Here is a 22909-nt window from a genome sequence, read left to right as displayed (position 1 = left end):
GGCACGGAGTAGAGAAGAAGATTTTTTTTAACTTACTTTAGCTGATGGATGAGAAGGGCAGCCTGTCAGCAGTCACCACAAAAAGGGATGGTGCTGCTTACAGGGGGCCCTTTCAAGTGGTTAATGCTAGTGAATAGAATTAAACCACGCATGCGTCAACAAGCTGTGCATGCGCAGTGATCTAAAAAAGCCATAGAGTCTGGGCTACTTCCACCCTATTCCCGCAAGCATGCTGAGCATGCGTGGTTTGTAATTTAGACTCACTGTGCTATAACTACTTCCACCCTTATCAGGCTTGGACTTGCAAGAGCTTGTCCTTGGGTGCTCTCACCCAGAATTCAGGAAGAGAATTATCCCTTGTAGTTGGGTCCTGGGCATCAGAAGGAAATCTGATGCCCAAACAAGGGATGGGTACACAGCATGCACCTAACAATCGATGCAGTCGTGTAAGAAATGTCGGGGGGAAAGGACACCTCCCGTCCCTTGTAGAGCGAAAGAGGAAAAAAAATGTAAAATTCTTAGTAGTCCAGTAGGGTATATTAAAGGAGTTGGAAAAAGGAGGGAGGAAAAAAGAAAAGGAAGAAACTTAGTCATGTGTGTATCTCTGTGTGTGTGTTATTATTGAAATGGTATAGTAGGGAAACCATTTTCCTCTATAGGGTATGAAATAAAAAATATATTGGTGTGCTGTAAGATATATCAGATTGGATTGGTAATTATATAACACAATATTACACATGTGCATGTACCAGTATAATAATATGGCATCCTTTAGTAATCATTCACAATAAGCATACTTAACAATGAGTAGTTGGATTACAGCATAGATACACTGGCCCTGATTCATCAATGAAATGCGCGTACGCTAAACGCGCGTACGTTCGCGCCGGTCAGCGACCTCTATTAGCGCAAGTTGGGCCCGAGATCTAGTGAACTCGCCTGCCGGTTTCCTGAAAAGATCTCGAATACGCCAATTAGGGCGATTAATTTGCAGCTGCGCGATTCAGAAGGAGATGTTACCCTCAATGATGAGGTGATAGCAATTGATTAGCACACACCTGCGCCCTGTTCTGTGTGCATCTCCAGTCCATTTTACAGGTCAGTTTGAATCTTTAATGCTTGATGTTTTTTTTTTGTAAGTGTTACTTTTTCTATCAAGCTGGATATATACTAAGTGGCACTTTCAAATATGTCAACACACAATATTATGAGTATAAAAATATATGTGAACAAACATTTGTGACCTCATAAAAATTTCTTTCCAGTTTGACTTTAGAGAAATCAAATATTTTAGTAAAAGGATTATAGGCAAACATGTTATAATACATGTATTAAGGAACATTTAGTGATTTCACTTGTGTGTGTATATCAAAATACATTTAAATGTATACAAATACATATGCATTTTAATTAGGCATACAACACACACAGCACACTTGCATTTTTGGTGTTAATCCCCCCCCCAATAAAAAAACCACTTACTGTAGAAATTCACACTTTGTGAAGCATATTAGCTCCAAGGTAGTTTGCAGGGTGTGAAGCCACACAAAAATGTGTACAATGTCTAGCCAAAGAGTAAGGGGCAGCTTTGGCAGGGGTGGCAAGCAAATTAGTATTAGTTTGTTTTTAACTGCAGACACGAGAACAAGAAGCGCTGCTGTTGGTGGTGGGTGTCCATTATTACCGCACCTTGAACAAGAGGTAGTAGAGTACATGACCCAGCCTGGGTCAAGTGATTGTACCCCCTCTTCATCCCAGTCCCAGACACAGGCCTCACAGGTGTCCCAAACACCTGTTCCTCCTACTTCTTCATCCTCGGCTGGAAAGTCTTGTGTACAGCAGTATGTAGAGGAGTCCCACCGAGGGCTTGGAGAGGCAGAGCTACAAGCATTCCTTGAAGATGCTCAGTTATTTCAGTCATCTGACGAAGAGAGTCAGTTCACAGGCTTTCCCCCCCACTTACTTTTCACCTCAACACTCTGAGCCAGACGAGCCAATTCAAACTGGCTCCAAAAGGCCGCTTCTTTTTTTCGGGACATACAAGGAAACTGTCTCTTCTGATAATGATGATGATGATGATGTTCTTTATCCGACATGGGACGAACAAGGAGATCATCATAGGCAGGAAGAAGAGGAGGAGGAGGAAGAAGAGGAGGAGGAGGTTGCAGAGCGCCCTCAAAGGGGAGGGAGGGAGAGGGAGGAAGAGGGTAAAAGCTGCCCACACTCTGCAGTCTTCACGTACCAGTGAGGCAAATCATTGTCATCCATTGTGCCTCAACAACCATGGACCACCACCACGAGCACCAGCTCCAGAGCGCCTTTCTGCCCAGTTCAATGTTTGGCCGTGTGGGCATTTTTTAGTGTCCATAGTGATGACAACACTATGGTCATCTGCAAACTGTATGCTCAACACTTGAAATGAGGCAAAAACCCAAACAAACTTGGAACATGTTGCATGAGCACACATTTAAAAAGCTTCCACCCGGTAACCTGGCAGGAAAACCTAGTCAAAGCACAGAGCTCTGTGCGACCACCTCTGCCCAAGAAGCAAGTTAAAACTGCTAGATCTTCCTCCACTGCCTTTCCTCCTTCTGCCACCAAAGTTACCCGTGCTGCTGCCAGCAATTTGAGTGGGGCATGTAGCCCAGCATTACCATTTTCAGGCTCCACCAGCAGTGAGCAAGAGCTCCAACGCAGATTGGCTGCTGTTTGTCGCATTGCTAGCAGTCAAGACCAGGCACCATTGCCATCCCCCACACCTTCTACCCCATTGTCCAATCTTTCTTTGGTTAGCATTAGCAGCATCCAACCTTCCATCCCCCAGATGCTGTAGCACAAGAGGAAATATGGCCCAAATGAACCCAAAACAAAGCTAATCAATGGGGCAATTGCACAGTTGATTGCGTTAGAACCCCTCCCTTACCGGCTAGTGGACTCCAATGCTGTCCCTTACACATTCCTTACACATACCCAAGCGACAGTATTCTGCAGAAAAATGTGTTCCTGCTTTGCATGAACACATGCAGAGCAATGTGTCCGTTGCCCTGCAGCACTCTGGCAGTTTCTGGCAAGGTGCACCTGACAACCGAAAGTTGGTCGAGCAAGCGTGGAGTGGGAAGATACATTTCCTATACAGCTCACTGGGTAACATTAGTGGCAGCAGGAAAAGAAGCAGCTGCAGCAAGGCCTGCATACCTACCTCTGCCCGGAGCAACATCGTCATGCAATCTCCTCCTCGACCTCCACTTCCACCTCCTTCAATGACTCATGTGCCTCAACCTCTTCCTACATGGACACTTTGCCTTGGAGACCCAGCACCTCCCATTCGCCAGCATCTGTTCACCGCCAGCAAAAACCTACAGTTTGCTATTTCAGTGCACAATTCAGACATTGCCACGCAGTCCTGAGGTTGCAAAGCCTGGGTTCCCTCAGCCACACAGGCGCACCCAATCTAAGTGCCCTGCGGGAGCAGGAGGTCATATGGCTAACTCCCAACAGACTCCAGCCAGGCAAGATCGTGTGTGACAACGGGCCAATCTGCTTGCAGCCCTGCATTGTGGGAAACTCACACACATACCTTGCCTGGCTCACGTCATGAACCTGATAGTATAGCACTTCGTTATGGATTACCCAGGCCTCCAGCCGCTGTTGCTGTTGCTGAAGGCCAGAAAGTTGTCAACGCATTTTCTCCAGTCATACACAGCCAGTGCCAGATTGGTGGATTTACAGCGAAATCTCAATCTGCCGGTGCACCACTTAATTTGTGATGTGGCTACTCGTTGGAATTCCACCTTTTACATGCTGCAGCAGGTGGCTGAACAATAGAAAGCGGTGGGGGATTACGTGGTAGAGTCTATTTGTTTCAGATGTATACCTACATTACCTTTCTTTAGCAATGCAAAGTGGCTGCAAACTGAGGACTTGTGCACTGTATTGTCACCTTTTGAAGAGGCGACCAGGATGATCAGCAGGGATCAGGCCTGTGTCGGTGACACCATCCCCATCATACGCCTGCTGGAACAGATGATGGTGGATCTCGGACACGACACAGAGCTGCAGCAGGAGATGACATTTCAAACATCATCTCGGACATGCATGCCTACTAGGCATAGTGCACCGTAAATCCAGGAAGAGGAGGTGTAAGAGGATGAGGAGGACAATGCAGGCATGGGAGAAGGGGAGGAAGGGGCAGAGTAGGATATTGAGGGTACATGGCATCCATCCACCCAAAGACAAGGCGGCATGTTCCATGGATGGCAAGACCAGACGAAGGAGGAGGGGGACGACCATGTGCTGCTGTTCGACCCACAGAAGTGTGGGTACAGAATTACCTCAGCTGTGGAACTTTGAACCACATGACAGCCTTCATGCAGGAGTGCATAGCCAAAGATCCGCGCATACAACACATAAAAACAAAGACTGACAACTATTGGATTGCTACATTACTTGATCCATGTTACAAGCCTGAGATACAACAACTGATCTTGCCCCAATACAGGGGACCTAAAATGCTGCACTACCAAGAAGTGCTTGTAAGGGACTTGTGCTTAGCCTTTTCGTCTGCCAGCAGCAACAGCAGGGATCCACCAGCCAGCAGTTTCACCAGCCATGGGAGCCAAACAACTGCTTTAGGCGGCATGGGTGGCAGCAGCAGAAGAGGTCATCTAAGCCAAACTATGCAGGCTTCTTTTCAGCGGAAGCAAGCCGCCAGTTTTGCAGCAATTGCCAATGACAGTGAGCAGCGCTACTAAGTCATGGTGCAAGAATACCTGAGCTCTACATGGGACATCTGCAACCTGCAAATCCAGGACCCACTGGGCTACTGGGTATCCAAGCTTGAGCAGTGGCCAGGGCTGGCAGGAATGACAAGAGCATTCGCCTCTCTGCAGAAAATGTCGACCGAAACACTTTTATAAAAATGAATAAGGCATGGATCAACAATGACTTCAACACCCCCTCTGCAGAGTGAACTGATTAGTCGGCAACTGCTGCAAGGCCTGCTGACACCTTGATGGGAAGAGCACTTTCACAGCCTTCTGCATCTCCTACTACTCCCCCCCCTACATGGCCTATACCTTGCAATGTAGCTGTGTAACTGGCTGTTTTTTTTTTTTTTTATGGAGTACCTCCCTCAGGGCCCTCTGCCTCTATCTACTTGTGTACATACGGTGCCTCTATCTACTTGTGTACATACGGTGCCAACAGCATAAAAGTATGGATCCATCCTGCCTTGTATCAATGATTGCCTTCCTTGAAGATCCCTACAGATATTAAAGAAAATAGACTGTTTTACTGTGTTATGCAAACAGCACATTTGTCATACATATCTGTTTAAAGTTGTTCAATCCAACCATAGCACTTGTGCTGTCTAAACACATCTCAGAGAGGGTGGGTCTTTGAGCCTTGAGGGCTGTGTTCTTTTACTTTAATTGTAGGTGTTCTAAAAATTCACAGTTCATTCTCATTTCTCATAGCCTAAGGGTCATACACAGATGACAAATTTAAAACAGTGAAACATAAATCAAATATCTACAACGTAAACATTTGTAAATTCCTTAATGGTCTAAAACATAACAATTATTTTTTCCAGTAGACTAGGAAAAGGATTACACATTACGTTTTGCTTGTCATCAAATATAACTGATAAAGTGTAGGAATACATGTTAGAATCAAATACATTCTATATTTGACATTAAAAATTACCTTTGCTTATGCATGCACAAAGAGGGGCTGGGTTTAACAAAAATTTGATGTAACTGCATTCAGAAAAGATGACCAGAAAAATTTCACAAAAAAATTTGTGAAATACTCATAGTATGGCAAAAATATCCTTCAATGATTTATTTGTGAGGGTAAGAAAAAAGCACACCAATACTAACAGCCAGCACGAAACAATGATAAGAGTACAGAAATTCTACAAAACTCTATTGGTATTTATGAGGATTTAAAGAAGTATGGAAATTTACATTATGAAGAAACAAACCATTAACTAATTTTGGAAAATTACTAGTTTTAAATATAATCCAGAAAAAACATGATACTCACTGGGCTTTAAACTCCCTTTAAAGTGGATATCTTTTATTCCTTTTTTAAAAACTGAGAGTGAAATATGAAACAATGATAAGAGTACAGAAATTCTACAAAACTCTGTTGGTATTTATGAGGATTTAGAGAAGTATGAAGATTTACATTATGAAAAAACAAACATTAACTAATTTAAGAAAATTACTAGTTTTAAATATAATCCAGAAAAACATGATACTCACTGGGCTCTAAACTCCCTTTAAAGTGGATATCTTTTATTCCTTTTTTTTTTTTTAATTTTTGTAGTTTTATATGTTGCTACCTGATCCCTTGCCTGAAAGTACTACACTATCAACTGAAAGGTTAGCAAAGGAAATAACAAAGAACATTTTATGGTTTAAGATATATTTATTGACATTTGCTGTATAATTTACAAAACAAGTTTAAATGGATATAAAAGGCATAGTTTTATTTTTTTCTTTATCACAAAAACTTATCACTGATATTACAAAAAAAATAGACATATATTGCAAAGCTCTTTTCAAGTGCAAAAAAGTTTATAAAAATAGGAGGAAAGACACTACAGGAAGCAGTTCCTGATAAATTATTTAAATAGCATATCTACAAAATACCCATAACACTAACCAGTAATACAAATAAAAATCATTTACACAAAAACTAATTGTCATTTCTAAAATATAGAAAAAATATCACAACAATCTTTATTAAAACAAGCTTAAAATACTTTCCTAAAACAGTTGCTGCAACTATTTACAGAAATGACACTACAGTAGATTGTTTTATACTTGTTAAATATCTCTCCAATTCATGTCTCTTAAATCAAAAACATTATCTGGATCTCAATCACGCAATGAGGTAATATATGTACTCAAAGTTTTAAATTTGTTGGTTTACTTCTATTTATTTTACACTTAGAGAAAGACTGCCTACCTGCCACAGTGTATTTACAATGCTATATGGCTATATGGAGACATATGGTTTACATTTAGTACAGAGAGCGCACTGTATCTAACTCTCCACCCCTCTTGCCTTGCTCCCCCTCTGGTTCCCTAGCAGGATCAACATGCCATGCAATCTTGCCTGAAGAACCTTAGTGCACCCCGAACTGCAATTTAAAATTGAACAACTATAACTAGACAGCCTTTTATATCATACCTGTGTTTTGCATTCTCCAATAATGAAAGTAAATTACTTTTTTTTTTTGTCTTAATAACTCTGCCATGTATAGTTAAATTTCTCCACTGTCTTTTTGGTTTGTTTTTGTATCTTCCTTATGCTTAGCAAAGTGAATTATAATTCTTTAGAAAATAATTAGCCCTTTGAATGTGGTAAGTAATTGTTTGCAAGTAATAAAAAAATATATGAAAAACAATATAAAAAAACACAATTTTTGCTTGCACATTACTGGATAGCTAAAATCAGCATGTTTTATTATTCACACTAAAAAATGATTGGAGAGTAATAATTTAATACTAAGCCTAAACTCCTTTGGTAAATTAACACCATTGTGTATGTCCCAACTTATCAGGGTTGATGAAGGGAATATAGGCAGTTTCTTAGCTTAGTGTAAAGGGTGAACAGATGCTGACTTCAACCCAACCATCTAAACTTGCAAATATTCTTTTCTATATGTTCTTACATGATTGGGTGTTCTTTGCAAAGATAATTTTTCTATCACATTCGCTATATCAAGTGAAAAATCCCTTGCAAGCAAAATATTCATTTTATTACATAATTAAACAGTCTATATTCCTTTTGTAAATCAACTACACTGTATTGGTCCAAGGCTAAAAAGCTTATGCAAATCTTGGAAGAAGTACATAACCTAACATAAGTCAAATACAGTTTATTTGACTCACACCAACACATAACAGACATACTTTGTGTCCATACACACTTTCATTCAGACACTGACATAAACACTGCAAAATAACTGTCCTGTCAACAGCTGTTCTCTGTAAAAATACATTCACACATCAATACATTTATGGCAATCATGTGTAGACTACCTATTTATACTCTGGTAATCGCATCTTAAACAGCAGAAAATTGTCTCTCCAAATGAGATTTTTTTTAAATGCATTTATCTGTTTTTGCAACAACCATTTTTCCATTTACATTGCACTCAGGTTTCAAAAGTTTTTCTTGTTAAGGGCAGTACCATGTTCAGTCATGTTTAATTTTCTTTCCGTAAATCATGTTCAGTGAAGAGCTAGTTCATGAATGTGTTTCCCTAAGGCAGATTTTGCCCTCCATAAAATTGCAGTTTAGCCCAAGATTTCATAATGTGACAATATTATCCCTTCCTTAGTATTAGGTCACTGAAGTATTTTTTTTGCAAAACATGAAATTGGATGGAAGAAATGATCCAAGAAATATTAAATCTAATGCTTTAAAAAGGGCTATGAGGTTGACGTGACATTCATAACATAGAATCCAGGTTTATGAGTCTAAAGGAAAGACAAAAGATAAAATTAATATTGCAAAGCAAATATTTTTCTTTAATAATATGCAATTAAAAGCAACTTGCCAGGAAAAAAAGGTAGTTAGTGCTTCCCAAACTCTTAACAGAGATTATAATTTGTTTATATTTTGCTCTGTTTTAGAGGGGTAAACCAAAATATATGTATTAGGCCAATAAAAACATCTCAGCGATGATAAATACTTTATGACCTTCTATATTTCTATCCTGAATGAGTCTGATGTTACTTGCCGACATATTTTTTTTTTAATATTTTCTTTTTTAGGTTAAAAGTGAATGATGAACTAAGGTATATTTGCACTGCAAAAAAGGAAAAGTATTGTGAACACATTGTGAACTATTGGACTTACTTACCTCTGCACTCGTATTTAAGATCTGAAAAGAACACCATCTCCTGTGAGAATACAAACAGTCCTAATCTTCCTCCAGCATATGTCTTATCATAGATTGGTCCTGAGTCCGCCATAATTTTTTTCCCTTCAAACATCACAACACTTAAAAAAAAACAAAAAAAAAACACACAATGTCAATAAATACCACAGCTCAACAAAAAAAAATGTTTTCACTTGCCAAGGGTTTTTCAATATATTTAGTGTATTTTAGGTCTACTGAACCCAGAAATGACATTTGTTTTATTGAATTGGCTCTAGTTCTTGTAATAGAGGAATGGGAATAGACAATTTTACCAACAACAAATTTTAACACAGCATATTATTATCAATCTTTATTTACACCGATGTTTTGCATTTTATTATTAATATTTCTATTATTAATTTATATATTAAATGTAGCAATACTTTCATGAAAATTTCATTTGCCTTCTTTTTATTCATATATTTTCTTTTTTTACAGAAATATGAGTTCTTCAAGAAGAAGTTGTTTAACCTCCTGGGCGGTTAATTTCTGTCCGGATTTATATGTCTAAAAGCGGTACATTGTTTTTCATGAAAATTTATTTTACAGTATATTATAATAGTATGAGTATAACAAAGTTTAAAACACAAAATCAAGTCAAATGGTCTTACAAAAGCTTTGCTATCATGAACACCAATGGTCCATATGTGTTGATTTTAAAATGGTGAACTTCCTACTTGGACAGCAAAGTGGATGCACAAAGTACCCATGTTTCATCTGCTTGTGGGATAGTAGAGCAAAGCAGGATCACTGGAAAAAAAGTGACATGGCCTCCAAGGGAAATCATGCTAAAAGGTGCAGCGAATATCATTAATGAGCCATTGGTGGACAAAGAAAAAATCTTTCTCCCTCCATTACACATAAAGTTGGGATTACTTAAGCAATTTGTTAGAGCTCTGAACTAGGACGGTGATTGGTTCAAATACATTTGTAAATTCTTCCCTGGATTGAGTACTAAAAAATTAAAAGCAGGAATCTTTGATGGACCCCAGATAAGGAAACTGATACATGATTCAAATTTCACAAGTTACATGACTGATACTGAAGCTTTTGCCTGGCACAGCTATCTCATGGTTGTCAAGAACTTCTTGGGTAACCATAAAGCACAAAATTATGAAGAACTGGTACAAAGCTTGCTCTTAAAAATTGGATGCTACTATGAGCATAAAAGTACACTATTTCCATAGCCAAAATTTTCAGAAAACCTTGTCGATTTCAGTGAGGAACAAGGGGACAGGTTGCATCAAGATATAAAGGTGATGGAAGAGAGGTATCCGGGCAGATAGGATAAACACATGATGGCAGACTACTGCTGGAGCCTTCAACGTGATTGTTCTGATCATCAGCAAAAAAAAGAAAATCATACAGAGTTTTTCAATGACTTCTTTGTGATTAGTTCTGTAAATATACTGAATATAGAATATATTGCCATTAGCTATTTCAAAAGTTAATTTTTTGTATACGTAGGCATATCTAGGTATATTTTGCCTAATTTTCATGTTTCATTAGTTTTTTATGAGGGTATTATTGGGGTAATTATTTCAAAAACTTGAGCCAATCTAGCAAAACCAATACCTTATTTGGAATCTGTGCATCAAACATAACCTAAAATGACTTTAATCTGTTTGGCAAAAAAATGTTTGTTGACCAGTGAAATCAATAGTGTTGGTTGGTACAATGCTTTTTTTAATTTATGCATCCAAAACATAACAGCGTCAAAATAACAATTTGTGCCTTACCGAATAAATCCAGTCTTAGGTCTGTGGATTAAATGCCATCTGTAAGCAGTGAAATCTTTCCATCCTGCATGGCGAGGATCATGCCAGAGAGTCTGAACCTATACCAAAGCACATTGAAATGAAAGGTATTTAGTAATGGGACATGGTTCTAGTTTTTTTTAGTATGGTTTCTAGTTTTCTGTATGGTGCAGTACCAACCCATGTAATTAGACTTTAGTTTGTTTACCTGTCCTGGTGTATTGCCTGTGTGCCACAGAGCATTCCTTAAATGTTCTCCAGGTCCAGTTGTTGAGTTTACAACCTTGATAGAGAGACCAGAGTATCCCTGAGCTTTAGTAGGAGTAGTGTCCCAGTAGGTCTGGGTGATTTGTTTCCACATAACCACATAAAATCTGCTACTGGATTGGTAACCAAACACAAAGCCAGCATAGTCATCATCTCTCTCAGTGTTGACGAAAAAGGTGCCACTGAAATCCACTGCACTAAACTCATCAAAACCTTAAAAACAAAAACAAAGATTGGATTATATATTTATTATTGTTTTACAATTAAAGTGAAATAATATTTTTAACAAACAAAAAACAATGGAATTTATGACCCAAGCAAAAGAATAAATTATTTCTTACCAACAGCAATGCCAGGGTCACAGTTAACAGTCTGTACCAGTTCTTTTCCCTGGTGTCTGACCACCCAGTTGGGATCGATCTGTGATGTCCCTTTTGGATCCAGAGGCACCATTTGAAATTTACGGAAGTCAGTTGTGCTAATTGCATAATTCTCTGGGCAAACATCCTCAGAGTCAGGAATTTTGTCATTATCAAAGTCATACTGGCAGACATCACCACGTCCATCACCTACATAATTGATAAGAAGATAAGTTCCATGTATTTCTAAATATATTATATTTATATATTATATACATATATGAGAAAAAAAAGTACACAAAACAATATAAAGTTCATCATTTTACAATGAGAAAGATTTTTCACAGGTGGAAAACATTTAAGATAGTTGATAATCCTCCCAGAAGTGGATGTCCCAGCAAATTATCCCAAGGTCAGAACATGCAATGTTTAGGAAACAGCAACATCTCAGACACAAGGATCCAATTAATGATCTGTGAATCATCAGTGAAGCTGGGTGATCCAGCAAACCTGGATTGGATTTCTTCAAAGTAATTTGCTTTTTGCTAGCAAATGTTTTGAATCCTGGACCAGATCCATTCCAGGTTTGCTAGATCACCCAGCCTCACTGATGAAAATGTATCTTCTCCAGCCTTGGAGAGCTTTAATAAATCAGACCCAAAGTGAGAGTTTAGTGAAATTATTCAGAAAACAAGGATATTGCCATTTTGTTCTAGAAGGTATTGAATCATGGAGTGTTCCTAGTTTTCACACATGACTTCTCCATTTTGGCTTCATTTTTGTTAAATAAATAATGACATGGTGGAATATGTTGTTTGACACTCAATGATTTTTTTTTATACTTCAGAATTGAAAATGTGCCTTTTTCTTTTTCATGTGACTGTATATCAGATGCTTTGGTACTACCAAAATGAAATTCATAAAATCCTGCTACATTTATCTTACCATTACTATCAACCTGATCAGGGTTAGGCACCAGCCTGCAATTATCTTTTTCATCTGGAATGCCATCATTGTCATCATCATGATCACAAGCATCACCCTTGCCATCCTTATCATGGTCAGCCTGATTGGCATTGGGAATATAAGGACAGTTGTCTAGGTTGTTCTGATGTCCATCCTCATCTATGTCTTCATTGCTGTCACATTTATCACCAATGAGATCAGAGTCAGAGTCAGTCTGGAAAAGAATCAGCAACAAAAATCTTAGACCAACTGTTTGATTTGTGTGGAGAAAAATGATCCTTTATGTTTCCACAAATATCTGCTTGGGAAATAACAAGTAAGTAGTCACTGACGTGTATAAATAAACTTATGATTATGTACTGAAGCATAACTGGGATACCTAAGCTTTTTAGACTTAAAGTAAATGAAAGGAAATCAAGAACTTGTGCTGCTTGCTTTTTGGTACCTAGTAAGTCTAGTGGTACCCTGCCAAGCAATGTGTTATTGGAATTCTCTGGGTCTTGGGAGCAAAATTACTAAAACTGGCAGTAAACCAAACAATAAAGTTGTTGTAGAGAATATGTATTTCTGTTATTGTGGAAAATGATATATTAAAGGCCAAAAAATCCAGTCTGTGTGAAGTACTAGAATTTACATGCGTGTCTAGCCTAAAAATGTACAATAAAGTAACATTAACGAAACATTAAAGAAAAGAATCCATGCTGAGAAGTTTGGAATAGATTGGAAGATATACAATAATAATGCCTAAGCATTAATATCCATTATATAGGAAGACCTCCAGTACTCTGTCAACAGTAAACAAGGAGTTCAGAATGTAAAAGTGTGAGATTTATTTGAGAAAATGAGAAAGGAACTGCTGCACATAGAAAACATCACATTTCCAATGCCATTTTCTAACCTGCACTTGAAAAAGACAGCTAATCGCATAATTTAGATAATCTCAATTAACAAAATTAAACAGTTTATGAATCACAGTTGGTAAAAACGTTAAAAAAAACACAGTTTGTACCTGATCTGGATTGTGCTCCAAGGGACAGTTATCACACTGGTCTCCAATGCCATCCTTATCTGTATCTCTTTGGTCTACATTGTAAACAAAGGGGCAGTTGTCTCCTTCATTGAGAATACCTGTAATAGAATATTAATATAAAAAAGGATAAGCAAAATAAACATAGTGTTTTAGGTGAACTCTAACACTAAAATGTGTAAAATTGATTGACTGAAATATACAGCCCAAAACAATGAGTTTTTTGGTAGCTCACTTAGCAAAGTAAATTATCACTAAAAACATGATATTGATTTATGCATAGTGGGATAACTGAAGTCAGCATTGTTTCATCATATTGACTAAACTAAGTAAAAATAATATTATTAAAGTCCATTCCTGGGACAGAATATAAACACTAGCAGTTTGTCTGCATTAGGAACACAGTGAGGATAATTATGTCTCTCTGAATAGTAGATGAAAACACATCAGTCAGTTTGTTGTATTATTATGTATATTTGCATTGTATATGCTCTGTACACTTTGAGGGCAGATACCACGTGTGCTTTTTGTATCTGAATTATGCTAAATCCTTAATATATTTGGCTCTATAAAACCAGATGGGAAAAGGCTAAGTTTTTCTGTCACATCATATGAACTGACAAATTGAAATTGCTATAGATTATTTAATATTTAGAAGAAAACTAACCATCTCCATCAATATCCACAGAGCAGGTATCTCCTTCCCCATTGCCATCAGTATCAGCCTGGTCTGGATTATGGTTGTATGGGCAGTTGTCACAGCGATCACCCACATCATCACGGTCATAGTCATATTGGGCAGGGTTGTATACAAATGCACAATTGTCCTGTAGGATAAAGTAATTTGTCACTATAACTGTATCTCAGATTTCTGTCTTTTTTTCATATAGATGCTTGAAAGGAACAACAGGTCAGTACAAATGTATATTTCCCAAGCATCAGGGCCTTTTTTCTTCAGAGTGGATTAAAAGTATCCCTAAACTAAATTAGAAAAACAATGCGCCTGATTCATCAAACTACTCCAAGACTGGAGAAGGTAAACTATTGTAGGTGATCCTGTGTAATCTAGAAAACCTGGAATGGATCAAGTCCAGAATTGAAAACATTTGCCAAATAATAGCAAAGGATTTAAAAAAATCCATTTCAGGTTTGTTAGATCACCCACGATAGACAATCTTCTTCTGTTATTTTATTAAATCAGCCACCCTCTAGGTGGTATGAACAAAAGAGGTCTTAGTAAATGCTTTTCCACCTTCAACAAATGTTACAAAATACTTACTATACAATTGATTTTTCTTCTATACTGTTCAGTTAATAACCCAGGTAATTCTCCCAGTCTCAGTGTGTTTTAGTTTTCATTGGAATACAGGTTTTGTAAAATGGTGTATGATCATTTTAGAAATGCCTCTGAGGTTTAGTAGTTCTTGCTGAAAACTATCACCTAAATGCCAGATTTGGAACATAGGATTTTAGGAAGGTAACATTTGCCTGTTGAAACGTTTATCCTGATCATCATCAATTTAACTTTTTCACTTTCACTCTTAGCAAAAAGAAAATAAAAAAAATCTAGTATCAACCTAGCCAAACAATTTCACAATTTACTGGGCAAATTTCACAACCTTACAAATTTTTTTTTGCTTAAAAAGTGAAGCTGTGCTTACATGTCAGCTGTTTTTTTTAACTCACCAAGGTGTAGAGAAATCCAAAGCTTTGCAGTTCTAGAGACATGAATATAGTCTTTGTTTTCTTACCCTGTCATCTGGGATTCCATCATTATCATCATCACTATCACAGGCATCTCCAATTCCATCTTTATCATAATCTTCTTGGCCTGAGTTGGGAAGATTGGGGCAGTTATCCTGGAAAAAAATGCTGCATTTTAATCTGTGTAAACAACCAACAGTATTTTAAAGCGCTCTACATAATAACTGTTTACCACATACTACTAATCTAGTCGGCTTACTTTTTTGCAATGATAGGTAGCATTGGCAACACATGTAAGGTTCTCATTAGGCCATCCATCCAAGTCTGTGTCTTCACCGCAAATGATGCCATTCCCAGCATATCCTGGTTTGCATTCACAGCGGAACATGGGATCAGTGTAAAGTCCAAGGTAGATGCATTTTGCATTCCTGTTACAGTTGTGTGTTCCATCAAGACATGGATTCCGTGGGTTACAGACCTGTTGTAAAAGAAGAGTCAACAAAACGTTTTACTTTTAGGCTAAAATATTTTTATGCTTCATCAAAGAAAAGTATTTTATATTTTAAATTATATTTTGGTCACAGTTTTATAATTGTATACATTATAATACAATATACCAATTTATTGTGTGTTACATTGTATCAGATTGTTTAATATAATATTAGTTATATTATTATACTAGATATAGGCATTTAATTATTACATACACAATTTTTAACTGCTGATTGTTATTTGAGCATGCATTATTTTTATTTTAACCTCTTTTTTTGGATATCCTTCCAGGTAAGGTATTCAAAGTTACCTGTTTATTTGTTTTGGCATCCTCAATACTCTTGCCAAATGGTTGTGTGCCAGTGTATCTTGGAGGACAGGGAAGACAGTTGTATCCAGGCTCTGTGTTTTCACATCTGTGCACGCTATTAAGGTTGAAACAAGCATCAGGCACCTCCTTGCACTATAAGGAAAATAATGACACAATCAAATATTTTATTTTTCGAATGTTGATTTATCACACTAGAAGGCTAATGAAAAGGTTTTAAACTTTGGTATCTTACCTCATCAACATCTGTACATTCAACACCATTTCCTATATACCCCATAGGGCATGCACCACAGTGCCAAGAGCCATCAGCAAAGCTTGTGCATTTAACTCCAGCAAAACAAGGATTTGATAGGCATCCATCTGAATTGGGATTATTAAACAGGTAACTAAACCACTTGGATCAGGGAAAAACATACAGTTTGTCATTATTTTAATTACTTACCAATGGGGCAGTCCTGCTTATTGCAAATGCGGCTGTCAACACTATCTCCAAGGCAGTCTTTACCACCGAACTGGGGTTTAGGATTATTGCAGAGACGCTCACGTTTCTGAGCACCACCTCCACATGTCACGCTACATAAGTCCCAGGGTGACCAAGGTCCCCACTGACCATTAACTTGAAAAAAAATATAATAAAACAGCATTATTGCTTCATGTTATGCACATAAACAATTATATCAACATATATTACACAATTAATATTCATGGTAGAAACAAAGAAAAATTTGTCAAGAGCCAGGTTTTTGACTGATGTATAACCTCATGAAATGTACTCACTTGGACAAGAATCTTTTTGGCATTGCTTACTCTCTCTGCCTTCACCCACACAGTGCTTGCCATTAAGCTGTGGAACAGGTGAGTTACATAGACGAATTCTAGTGATCATTCCAGTTCCACAAGTGACGGAACACGAGGACCATGGAGACCAGTGACTCCATCCACCATCTTGTTTAACTGAAAATAAATGTATATATACATACGTCTGTATTTCTATTTAAAGCAAAAAGCAAGAATAATTGCTTTGTTCAGCAAATCACTAATAGTAACAATATTTATACTGTGAACTAATCTGTGGTACAAACAATTAGATATATAATAAGATATTTTAAAATTAAATAATTACTACCAAATTCTAAAAGCCTTCTAGATGGCTAATAATATATGTAGGTCTAGTAGGTAGTTTAAAACACTATTTGAAACACCACTTTTCAAATAGGAAATAATATTTGCATAATGGAGGAAATCATGGGAAGAAACTAGAAACAATGCTATTGTTCCCTATATTTTTAGTATTACTAATAAGCCACAACAGAATATGAGCAACTTTAAAAACACCTCTAATATTTATACTCACATCGCTTATCACATTCTCTGATAATGCACGATCTTGTTTGAACAGAGGACCCTTCACAGCGGTTATTAAGACTATCACACGATCGGCCCCTTTGCTGGACACCATGACCACATGTTACAGAGCAAGGAGTCCAATCTGACCATGGAGACCAACCATCTTCAGGAGAGTCGCTTGCTGTAAAGATTAAAAAAAAAGTGTTTTGGGTGATGGGTGGTAATGTACAGGTAGTCCCGGAGGTAAGGACATCTGACATATGGACGACTCCTAGATACAAACGGGGCTTCCCTGCTTGCTCATGTGCAGAACAGAGGCTTAATGGGGGGGAGGGGTGGTTTGCATGATTTGCATTTGATTTGAAATCTTTTGCTAAACACAGCTGAGGTTGTGGGTTAAGGACTGAGCTCTTCTGCAACATCTTGTAATTCTTAAATGACCAAGACAAACTCTGCAGGTGTTTCTTTTGCATATCAAAACACAGCTTGCTACAAAAGTCAGTGAATGTCTAGGCTCCATGAAGTTTTTTTTTTTGCTTTCTTTGTGATTAACTCACAGTGAGGATTTTATACAGTAACTGACACCATGCTGCCTTATAATATGTTGAGACAAACATCTGTTCTATTTGCATTTAATAAAATAATGTACCTGTTCTGACGTACACATAAATTCAACTTAAAAACAAACCTACAATCCCTATCTCATATGTAACCCGGGGACTACCATACCGTAATATGTCATAAAAATTAGTTAACTCTTTCTTCTTCCCCTATAGGAAAATTCTATATCTAACTTATTATTTTTGAGCAACAATAATATATTGTCTAACAGATGGATCTAGCTTGATGCTAGAGTATTTTTAAATTTTATTATATACAGGTATGTATACTTGAAAAGAAAGAGTGGAAGACTTTTTTTTCTGAAAAACTATTCAGGAGGATACATGAAGAATTATTATATGTACAAGCTGAGAAACAGCTGCATAGGAGTTCCATACATGCCAAGTGAACAGAAATATGAAGCACGCAGGACCAAGCAGGTCTCAACTTTTATAGTTATGCACTTGCAGCTGTCTTACTTTCATAGGAACTATTTTATCTCTGTCCTGAATCAACTTGTTCAGCATTTACAAGATAAATATCTGCATATTTGTCATTATGTCTTTTGAAAATTAGGTGTTTTATGCCTAGGGCTGCAGATACACCACACCTACAAAAAAAAAGCTTAAGGTGTCATGTTAAAAGTAGGAATCATTAGGTTTTAAAACATCAGAAGTACTACAGTATCACAAGCCTGTTTTTCCTAATAAATATATTTTAACATTTTCATAATTACTTTTTTTGTTAAATAAAAAGCTGTCCAATTCAGTTTTTATAAACAATATTTTGCTACATCACAGTAGCAAATAAAAACTTACGCCAGCATCTGGGACAGCATTCTCCATCAGGAATTGTGGCATTGGTGCAGGGTATAAGTGGACAAGAAACTTTTCGGCAAATAACCACTGAATTCTGGAAAGAAAATGTAGTCATCAACATCCACCAACTGACAAGAAGGCAGACTGCTCCTAAGTTGCTAATCACAGAAGCCTCTTTATTACACTGACTGTATGTAGCCAAAAATGTAATTAAATCCAGTTGAAAAGTCTCTAAAAATAACTAAAATAGATTTATAAGAGTAAGAATGAACAAGAGGCACAATGGAAACAAATCAGTACCTGGCAAGTACACTCAGTACAACTGTCAACAGTCCACTCATCCATGTTGTTATATTTGACGCCATTATGCATACACACACCACCTGGTGTCACCTTTACCTTCACTACTTCAGCAATAAGCATATTTTCCTCTGTCTGAAAAAAAGTAAAAAAAAAAAAAAAAACATTTAATAAAATGTAAACATTCTATATTCTAGCTTTTGCAGGACAAGCAACTAATAAGTTACTTACAACTTTCTGTATTTTTGCTTGGAGAGTAGAGATTACTGCTTTAAGACCTTTCATCTCAAAAAACATGTTTTTTAGCTCATCACAGGAAATTCCACATACACCATCAACATCCTTTGTCTTATGACCAATGTAATTTGTTCGGATAGCTGGACGAGAATCATTGACTGAGTTCTCCAAATCATAGTTTGCTGAAAAAAAAAATTACCATTCGAATGATTATATTCACATGGAAATACTTTTTGTTTTTAATATATATTTTATTAATTTAAAAGTGCATTGCTTACAATTGCATGCATTATTTTTCCATTTAAATAACTAAAACAGTGTATCATACCATAGCACAGTGTTTCTTAACCAGGGTTCCTCCCGGGGTTGCTAGGAGTTCCTTGAGCTTGAGAGTTTGTAAATCTCAGATGAATTTTAACAGATACCAATGAACATTCTGTCTACATGTAAGGGCAAGCAAGAGGCCTACTAACCATCATACTAATGTACTATGACTTGTGGATTTAGTAAATATAGAAGGGGTTCCCTGAAGACTTGAAAGTTATTTCAAATGGTTCCTCCAAGTTAAAAAGGTTAAGAAACACTGCTGAAGAATAAGTACTTAAAAGTATTTACACAAACACCTAAAAATGACATAAAATATTTATACCTATACCTGTAAAGACATATTCACACCTGCCTCTTTATTGAGCAATTTTTTGCAGCTCCCCACCCTGCCTTGCCTGCCACTTGAACACTCCATGGCAGTGTTGTTTCAAAAGGAACCAGTGTCTGCTCATGTGGCAACTGGTGGCTGCTAGTACCACTCACTGCAGCTCCCATTCATTCTCTATAGGCCTGTTGCAGAATCAAATCAACACAAAGCATTTTTTTACTTTCTACTAAGGATAAGAGATCTGCTTTAGTTAAAAGTACCTACTATTTCCTCCATGCTATTGATTTTTACCCTACTGAACTGTAAACATTGCTACAAAGCCAATTTTTTAACAATGTGTAAAAAGCCAAAAATAAGCATTCTATTCAAATTCAGATCTACTAATATAATAATCTACTAATCGATCTACTAATCTGATCTAATTCAGTTCATTTAAGGAAGGGGGTGATTTTTTTTAACAATTACATTTTTGTGGTTAAGCATAATTCAAAAATATAGCTGCTTTCTACATTGTGCAGGAAAACATGGCCAAAGATCACCAGCATAATATTTTTTTACCTTATCTCTTGTGCACACAAGTTTATACTTACAGCTGGAGCAGCCTTTATTTCTAAGAATCACATCCATACTGGTTCCAAAAACAAAACGTAGGTTCTGTAGAACACCCTGCAAATACAAAACCAGATTACAGTTTTTAACAGCATCACGTATGCTAAAATGTCTTACTAGACATAATAATTTTAATCTGAATGCTTCAATCTACGATATGTAAATATTTTACAGACTCTATTATTAAAAAACCTATATACTAATCCCTATTTAATCTTGAAAGTTACTACATGTTCATGTGTCACCCAGGCCACTGACTTGTGGATTTGGAGTCACCTTACCTGGAAATTGTCTTTCACGCCTCCTTTTGCCACTCTCATTTGAGCACTGCTTGCCATGTCTCCAAGGAGAATATGATGGATTGGCACATCAAGCTCAGCATTTTCCATCTTGTCACAACCCACATAAAGCTGAGCTCGATCTTCTTGCACAAAAAGAGTAATGTTCTTCCAGTGGCCTGTGGCCAGCCTGGCTTCTTCAACAGACACCACTTGCTGCTTGTCTTCTATGCTGACACTCAAGTCTAATGTTCCAGCTTCACCATTGGATGTGAGGCTGAAAACATGTCCTGTGCCATCCTTCTTTTCGATAGACAAGAGCGCTCCTCTAGTCTTTTTTATCTGACGTAAAGTAGCCAATAAAATAAAGCCTCGCTCAGATCGAATGCTGTCCAGTATATCTTGAAATTTTTCCTCTGGCACTGGAGGTATCAGATTAGGATTTTCTATTCTAAAAGCTGGGCTTGATTGATCAGGCCCCTTTACTAAAGAAACTCCTTGAGATTTGCGAGAGCTCAGCTTGCGACTGACTCCAGTTAGTTCAAACAGATCAAAGACGCTGTTGTCATCTGCTCCATTTTCTGTAGTAGTAAGAAAGCTTGTTAAAACAGTTCAACAAGGATACTAAATTTCCATGCTTTTAAAGAGCTCTAGAATAAGTATATCCATCAAAATTATTTAGACTAAGAATTTTTAGGAACTCTATATAAAAGCTACGTGTCCATATCAAGTTAACAACTAGCATGATGCAGGCAGTAGTAAAGCAGAAACTAAATCAGCTACAAATAACCTATAGGGACTTGATTGATTGATGATTCTTCTCTTAACACCAGACAACTGTCAGGTGTCAACAAAAACAGAAACTATACTGAATGCCTAAATTATTTATATATAAATAACATTATATAATATTTATATTATTTTCTGTCTCACATTAAGTAATATAATCTACAGTGTCATTTTTAAATTTACAAGCTCATATTATAAATGACTTAAAGGTTTCTGTTTTGTTATAAAATAAAATTTCATACCTGATGCTTGCTTTGTGTGGGGGACTGACAGCATTAATAATAGGAAAACACCCTTTGTTAGTCCCATTTTGCAAATACTTGAAGATTTCTACAAAAAATAAATAAATAAACTAAATGTTCAAAGAGGTACTATCAAATTTCAACACATTACTTACTTAAGGCTACATGGACTGATTCTTCAAAATGCAGCCTTTAAACACCCAGGTTTAAAATTTCAATTTATTCCATTGTGCCAGTACACATCAGAGCATTTATGGACATCACGCTTTTTACATTTTAACACATATAAACTAAAACACATCAAATGAAATCAATGGGGCCGTTGATAAACCTTTAAAAGTGTTTTTTTTAGCTTGTATAAATGTGCCTAAGTTCAGATGTGGTATGAGGGTTTTAAAAAACCTTTTTAGGCTTCTAAACTGCCTAAACACTTGTAAAAAAAAATGTGCATAAACATTTTAAATTGCAAGTATGAGCATCTGCAAGTGTTTTGAAAAAACGTGTAAACTTACAGAGCTTTACAGCTGTTTTTTTACCAAGTCAGTAACTTGTTAAAACAGTCTACAGTACTTTTCCAAAGTCAAATAACAAAGTAATTAAAGAACGGGGAATTGTTACTCACTAAAATATTAAAGTAACATATACTAATTGATATTGCCTATGCAAAGTCTAAACAATATTAGCTTACCCAAGCTGTAACTGGTTCTCAACAAAATCCTACTAATCACAAGCAGTTAGGTAAACCTCTCTGGAACAAAGAAATTACATAGCTACATCAGAAAAAAAAAAAAAAAATCAAAAAGTGGGTAAGAGAAAGAAAGAATTGTTAAAAAAGAGGAAAAAAAGAGTGAGTGGGTGAAAGGGGGGAGGGGGGCCAAAACAGAGAAAGTTACATATTTAGCTTACGATACAGAAAAGGCTGGTTTTGTACACATGAAAACAGTACAAAAGGGTTTTGTATATGATAGAAATAAAAGATACCAGTTCTTGATGAAAACATTGATAAACCCATATTACATTCTAAAACTACAATGACACCCAAAAGTACATTACGTATATAGTGCAAAAAGATACGCTGACAAGCAGTCACAGTAATGTAACTATCTGGTAACCCATGGTGTTTGGCTCAATTTTAATAAATAAAGCAAGGCTCTCATAAAAATACCAGAACATGTTCATATGAACCTTTT

General features: G+C 36.8%; 1 protein-coding gene across 1 annotated transcript; it reads right to left on the bottom strand.

Moving 5' to 3' along the window:
• Window positions 1-6412: 6412 nt before the first annotated feature.
• THBS1 (thrombospondin 1) lies at window positions 6413-22512 on the bottom strand. Its single transcript, XM_072428845.1, has 22 exons — window positions 22408-22512; window positions 21720-21807; window positions 20692-21269; window positions 20392-20467; window positions 19141-19328; window positions 18910-19044; window positions 18610-18703; window positions 17199-17372; window positions 16622-16798; window positions 16287-16460; window positions 16077-16204; window positions 15824-15976; window positions 15281-15499; window positions 15069-15176; window positions 13985-14144; window positions 13300-13418; window positions 12270-12504; window positions 11307-11534; window positions 10907-11178; window positions 10681-10778; window positions 8882-9021; window positions 6413-8495 (listed from the first exon to the last, which is right to left on the bottom strand). The coding sequence occupies exons 2-22, from the start codon at window positions 21784-21786 to the stop codon at window positions 8488-8490; spliced, it is 3531 nt and encodes a 1176-aa protein (XP_072284946.1). The 5' UTR covers window positions 21787-21807; window positions 22408-22512; the 3' UTR covers window positions 6413-8487.
• Between the last annotated feature and the right edge of the window lie 397 nt (window positions 22513-22909).

Source organism: Pyxicephalus adspersus, chromosome 12, assembly GCF_032062135.1.
Source record: "Pyxicephalus adspersus chromosome 12, UCB_Pads_2.0, whole genome shotgun sequence".
NCBI classification, from domain to species: Eukaryota; Metazoa; Chordata; class Amphibia; order Anura; family Pyxicephalidae; genus Pyxicephalus; species Pyxicephalus adspersus.
Note: the sequence above shows the minus strand (reverse complement) of the source record. Positions and strands in the feature narration are given on the sequence as shown.